General features: G+C 33.0%; 1 protein-coding gene across 1 annotated transcript; it reads right to left on the bottom strand.

Annotated features, from left to right (window-relative positions):
* Window positions 1-4,044: 4,044 nt before the first annotated feature.
* On the bottom strand, window positions 4,045-4,428 carry LOC133814528 (uncharacterized). Its single transcript, XM_062247474.1, has one exon. The coding sequence runs from the start codon at window positions 4,426-4,428 to the stop codon at window positions 4,045-4,047; it is 384 nt and encodes a 127-aa protein (XP_062103458.1).
* Between the last annotated feature and the right edge of the window lie 2,832 nt (window positions 4,429-7,260).

The following is a 7,260-nucleotide window of genomic DNA, read 5'->3' as shown; positions in this document are numbered from 1 at the left end:
CAGAAACATCATTGAAGGCATATTTATGTTTACAAAGCAAATCTTAATCTTATGAAGATGAATTAAAGTCATGCTAAGTCAACATAATGATGTTAATGACAACATAAAGTTCTTTTTCAGTAAACATATAACAGTCTTTGTACACATATATGTATTTAGCAGAGGATAACGTGGGCTAAAAAAAATGGGTCACGAAATGCTACCATAAAGCTAAATATAAATGCTTAAAAATTCGTCTTGATAAATCTAATTATTCTATTGATTTTCAACTCTTTCAAATAAAAATATTGATGACGCATATATGAATATGGCTAAAGAAAATGTGGCCAATCGCCTATGCAAGATATATGCTGACAAGATAAGATATATGATATATATATACATATATAAGATCAAATCAAAATGAATGGATATTTCGGGTCTCGCAAAATTGGAGACTGTTTACAGTCCAAAGCCTAATTTTTGAAAGTAGAAGTATACCAACAATAAGTCTAAGACTCTTTTGTGTTTGCAGTTTTCAATGGAAAGTTGAAAGTGTTTTCTCCTACTAAATGCGTCAGTTGGAGATTTCAAAAACTCATACTCATATGCACATATATTATATATATATACGAAAATTTTGGTTACCAAAACCGAAGAAACAAACTTTGTTGAAGATGACTCCTTAAATCAAGAAATATATGACAGTTGAAGATAGATAATTGTCGCAAATAAACCTTCGTGCTCTCCTAAGGAAAATATATATAAGAGATTAAAATTATATATTTATATATAAATAATTGTTTATGATATAAACAATTAAGAAGAACAAACATACATACCCAAATATATGCTTCACTTTTTTCCCAAAGTTAAACCATGTCTCTCAAGTTTGGAGAACTTTAAAGAATGTATCATGATTGAGTATGGTAAAAGGTTTAAATAAACAAGAGATGATATCTTATCTCAATTTCATATTCAAATTGAAATTGAAATTGAAATTGAATTTTAGAATATAAAATAATGATACCATCTTATAAATATCTATATCAGATTTTATCACAAATCCTAAATTCAAATCTCTAAAAAATTAAATTTAAGTATATAGATATTATCTTATATGAAATTTAATTATTCACTACCAAATTTTGGAATAATTAAATTAACAGATTCTAGAATCTACCAAAGTTATTTTTGATCTCTTTATTTTATAAAAATAATTTTCTATGAATAAAGAGATTTCAACACAAAACAAAATTCTAAAATCATATCAAATGATGAAAATAATTTTAAACAAGGGTCTTTCACCTAAAAATTTTCAAAACATCACAAAAAATATTTTTGAACTACGTTTGACTTGATTCCTCTAAATGATACGTAGGTAACTTAGTCGCTAAAATTAAATGCAGTCACATTGTAACGACCTCCTTTCTTAACATACATATATATTGTAAAAAAAAAAACAATTTTTAACCTGAATACGACAATACTGAAATTCAGAATTTACGAAAACTTTATTAAACAATACATAAATTAATGTTCAGAACTTGAAACCATACAATACCCACAAACTAAATAAAAACTTTATTTTGCATACAAATCTTAATACTTTTATAAATAATTTTTCGTGGCGTTACTACACCTTAACGTAGAATTAGAGATGTATCCAACCGATAAATTTAAAAGCTTTATGTAAATTACAACGTTTATGAAATACTTTTAAAGCTTTATGTAAATTATAAAGTTCACAAAGTACTTTTTATGAAATATAAATATAAAATCAAGTTTCTTGTTTATTTATAAAATAGCATAGCAGAACTCCACTCCCTTCAGGTCAGCCCCATATGTACAGTCATGTTGGCTCCACGTATACTCATCAATAATTTATATTTGGGGTATCCTACCTACAATACAAAACATTATCTGATGAGCTAAGGCTCAGTAAGTAGAATAACTACCTCAAATGCATTAAAATAAACGTGCAACATGCTATGTATTTTCTTTCTTTCTTTCACTTTCCTTTCTTTTGGGCCCTAGAGGATGCTGCTGCCGGCATTACATAGGGAATCACATTCCCACCTGAACACAAACATGATAATAGGGAATTTCTCCCTCATAAACATTCATTATATAGGGAAATACATCTCCCTCCTTACATTTTTGGGACGTAGGTCTCCCAAGCAGCACCTCTACTTTAACGCTTTCAATAACTTGTTTGTGAACATTAAGCGTGCTTATGCATAAGAAATATAACATTTTTAAAAATAACTTATGCATAACAACATGGTAGGATAACATATAAAGCATATAAATGCACATAAGACACATAAAAGACTTGTATTGTAGATGAGGATTGTACTTACCTTGCGTCTTGATAAAACAACCAAAATTGTTAGCTTCCTGTTAAAAACACAAACTATTAACTTACATAAAATCTACATGATGTAATTTTAGTTTATAGTTGTTGTTATTCTGTTTTTCTTCTTCTTATTTTATTGTTTATTTTATGTCCAGGCATATGGTCATACTATAATTGTCCATGGCAAGATCCCGGTCTAAAAGTCGTGGTCATGGTCATACAGAAATGTCCAGGTCATAATATCAGTCCATAATAATAGGGAATAAGGTCATATAATAAAAGTCCATAATAGTCCAAAGTGTGACCATAGCCTATATAAGTTTAGTATTATAACGATATATAAAAAAAATAGTTTATATTTCAATTTTTGGCATTGTAAAATATGACGACATGGTAAAATAATCCATATATAAATTTTAGCATTTTAATGGCATAGTAAAGTAATCTATATAACTTTTGGCATTATAATGGCATGGTAACATAATCCATATATAAATTTTGGCATTATAGTAAAATAATCTATATATAAATTTTGGCATTATAATGGCATAGTAAAATAATCTATATATAACTTTTGGCATTATAACGGCATAGTAAATTAATCTATGTATAAATTTTGGCATTATAACGACATAGTAAAATAATCTATATATAAATTTTGGCATTATAACAGCATAGTAAAATAATCTGTGTATATATAATAACTAAATAACTGAAATGAAAGGCTCGGGAAAGAGCTTACCTAAAAGGTTTTCGTAGGCTAGCGTTATGGATAGAACTTCGCCTAGATCTTCGAGGTTTAGAACTTTAGAAGGGTGTTAAGAAGATTTTTGGGTAGAGTAAGAGAAAGAAAATGAGGTTTTGTGATTCAAGATGAGTTTTGGAAGGGCTATTTATAGGAAAAATTTGGGTTACTATGCTAATAAAATATTTAAAATATCAAGCATAGTGGAATAATAAAATATTGAAAATATAAGCATGGTGGTTTGCTAAAGTCATCATTGTATCACTACTGCATCATCATGTGGGAACCATGGGGTGGACCCCGCTGTGGGACCCATGCGGACCCCATTATGGGACCCACTATGAATAGTACCCGGTGAATAGTAAAAAAATGAAAATTTCTCAATCTTCTTATATTACCTAGTCCAACATTTTTGACTCACAAACTTTTCTGAAAAAGTTTCTCTAACATCCATAAATTAATTATTCTCATGTGTTAGTTACTTCAACAACTTAGAATTGTTAAAATCCCACAATAGAATACAACTATATCCCCAATGGTCAGGTTATTGTTTCCAACGGTCAGATCACTATTCACCAACAGTCATAACGACTAGTTTTTGTCCTATAAGTACTTGTTCCTTCAACCATTTACTTGCACAACTTCTTCATCTCTTAACCTTCTAGATAAAATTCATCATCAAACCATGAATTTCTCTTTATTGTTCATAACTTTAGTGATTGTTTGCTTGTATTTAACATCATTCTATGGGTATTATACTAATGAAATGCCCATGAATATTATAGTTGTGTATTCATTAGTTATTCTTCCACTTTACTTAATAGCTCTAGCATTCGATTAACATTGTAATGCACTCAAAAGTATGAATAAAATATCTTCTCTTATTTTTCATAATTGTTATAATGCATTTGTAGAAAGAAGTGGCAATCTACCCTCCTTACAAATTTTCGTCCACGAAAATCTAGAGTAAATCGGGATATTTAGCTTTCATCTCATCTTCACGCTCCCACGTAGCCTCTTCTATTGTTTGGTTTCTCCACAATACCTTGACCAAAGGTATTTCTTTATTTCTTAAGACCTTATTCTTTCGATCCAAGATTTGGACAGGTTTTTCCTCATAGGTAAGGTCTTTGTCCACCTGGATAACTTCATGTTTCAACACGTGATTGGAATCAGGAATATATTTCTTCAACATAGACACATGGAAGACATCATGCACATCCGACAACTCTGGCGGTAGTGCTAATTTATAGGCCACTTTTCCAATTCGGTCTAATATTTCAAAAGGTCCAATGAACCTTGGATTCAACTTTCCTTTTTGTCCAAATATCATAACACCTTTCATTGGTGTTATCCGTAGAAATACTTTTTCTCCGACTTGGAACTCTAATGGTCTTCTTCGTTTGTCAGCATATCATTTTTGTCGACTTTGGACTGCTGCTATCCTCTGTTGAATTTTTCGAACAACTTCCGTTGTTGACGTCACAATATCTGGTCCAGTTTGTTGCTCTATGTACTTTCTTTCACCCACCTCGTGCCAATGGATAGGAGATCGACATTTCCGCCCATATAACGCTTCATAGGGTGCCATCCCTATGGTTTCTTGATAACTGTTGTTATAGGAAAATTCAATCAGCGATAAATATTTACTCCACGATCCTTCAAGTCTAGGACACACGCTCTTAGCATATCTTCAAGAGTCTGTATAGTCCTTTCTGTTTGACCATCTGTTTATGGGTGGAAAGCTGTACTAAATTTCAATCTTGTCCCCATAGCCTTGTGCAAGCTTTGCCAGAACTTTGAACTAAATTTTGAGTCTCTATCTGACACTATGGAAATTGGAATTCCATGCAATCGTACTATCTCTTGCACATAAGCTTTTGCTAACTGGTCCCTTGTGTACATCACCTTTACCGGAAGGAAATGAGCAGACTTTGTTAATCGGTTGATGATGACCCATATTGAATCATATCCTTTGCTTGTTCGTGGAAGTCCAATAACGAAGTCCATTGCAATCTGCTCCCATTTCCATTATGGTATTTCCAAGGGCTGTAGTTCTCCTCCAGGTCGTTGATGTTCTGCCTTAATCCTTTGGAAAGTAAGACATCGAGCTACATATTGGGCTACATCTTTCTTCATGCCAGGCCACCAAAAGTGTTCCTTCAAACTTCTGTACATCTTTGTTGAGCCTGGATGTACCGTGTATGGAGTGTTATGAGCTTCATTCATAATCTTATTCATAATGTCCTCTCTTGCAGGTACGCAAATTCTTCCGTTAAATTTTAATATTCCTGAGTCAGAAATATTAAAATTCTTCACTTTTTCTTCTTTGACTTATACTTTGACCTCGGTTAGGTGAGGATCTGATTCTTGACCTTCTTTTATTTCCTCCAGCAGATTCGACTCCAACGTCAGATTGGACAATCCTCCGACTACTACTTCTATGCACGATCTTACTACTTCCTCTTGTAGCGGTTTGGACAAGGCTTGAAGGAACATCAAGCTTGTCGACGTCTTTCTACTTAATGCATCCGCTACTTTGTTAGTTTTACCAGGGTGGTATAAAATTTCACAATCGTAGTCTTTGACTAATTCCAACCACCTTCTTTGTCTCATATTAAGTTCCTTCTAGGTAAAGAAGTACTTCAAACTCTTGTGATCAGTAAAAATTTTACATCTTACTTCGTAGAGATAATATCTCCAAATTTTTAAGGCAAAAACTACCGCAGCTAACTCTAGATCATGTGTGGGGTAGATTTCTCATAATCCTTTAATTATCTGGAGGTGTAAGCTACTACTCTCTCTTCTTGCATCAACACCGCTCCTAATCCCATCTTTGAAGCGTCACAGAAAATTTCAAACTCGTCTGTACTATTTGGGATGGTGAGGATTGGAGCATTAGTTAGTCGATTCTTTAATTCCCTAAAGCTCTCCTCACAAGCTTCTTTCCATATGAATTGACTATTCATTCTAGTGAGCGCCGTAAGTGGGGTTGCAATTTTGGAAAACCCTTCTATGAATCGTCGATAATATCCAGTTAAGCCCATAAAACTTCTTACTTCAGTTGCATTCCTTCGCTGGGACCATCCTTTTACTGCTTCTATCTTAGCTGGATCCACCAAAATCCTACTTTTTGACACAACATGTCCCAAAAAGTTAATTTTATCGAGCCAAAATTCACACTTCTTGAATTTGGCATACAGTTGTTCCTTTTTGAGAGTTTCCAGCGTACATCTTAGATGTTCCTCATGTTCTTTTTTTGACTTTGAGTATATAAGGATATCATCGATAACAACAACGACAAATTTATCCAAGAAATCCTTAAATACTCTATTCATGAGGTCCATGAAAGCTGCAGGAGCATTAGTTAGTCCAAATGGCATTAATTAATATCATCATAATTGGAATCAAAAGGTTTTCCTTTAAATAAAAAGGGTAGTAATTATGAGGTTATTCTTATAATCTTGGATGGGTCGAACTCAAATTAATAAACTCTTATGCTATAAAATCGGCATTGGTGAAATTGTGTTTGGCAATAATTTTAATATATTAAATTTGAAATTTTTGTTCAACATGATTTTTGGCACACCCGGTGGGACCCATTCTCCTTTTCATCTCCGAATATGATGATTTTACAAAATCAAAATTTTAGTGCTAACCTTTTTTTTATATTACAGGAGGAAAATTACACCACAAGTTACTGTTTACTTCCATTAGATACCAATTGTCGGCACTAACAATGGACAGAAGCATAAGAGGAATCAGATTTTGGCCGCATTCTCAATTGGCAAGGTGCCTATCACTTACAGTGTACCCAAATCAATGTTGCACTTGAAGACCACCACCGAAGCTCGGGAAGCCTTTAAAGGCAAGGTTACCAGAGGCACCACCAAAACTCAGGAAACCTTGAAAGGCAAGGCAGCTAAAGGTTTCAAAAAGAGGCAAAATCTCTCCATCAAAAGAAACAATGCCAAAATTGTGAAAGCTTCTGCACCATTGCTTTATGAGGTAGTCAAAACTACCAAAGAAAAATCACTACCAATCAGGGGTTACTCAGTTAACAATCAAAGGGAATCGAACCAACAATTTTTCCAGATTATGATTGGTTCTATCCCTATCAACATGCCCACGGTGGCATCTGTGATGGTCACTTCGGTTGTGGATGAAGAAATTGTAC

This window comes from Humulus lupulus, chromosome 2 (genome assembly GCF_963169125.1).
Source record: "Humulus lupulus chromosome 2, drHumLupu1.1, whole genome shotgun sequence".
In the NCBI taxonomy this organism is placed as follows: Eukaryota; Viridiplantae; Streptophyta; class Magnoliopsida; order Rosales; family Cannabaceae; genus Humulus; species Humulus lupulus.
The sequence above is the reverse complement of the archived record's forward strand: the minus strand, read 5'-3'. Positions and strand labels throughout refer to the sequence as shown.

Bases quoted from the DNA above. Each gene is read 5' to 3' on its own strand.
- LOC133814528 (XM_062247474.1), bottom strand. From the start codon at position 4,428: ATGAAAGGTGTTATGATATTTGGACAAAAAGGAAAGTTGAATCCAAGG.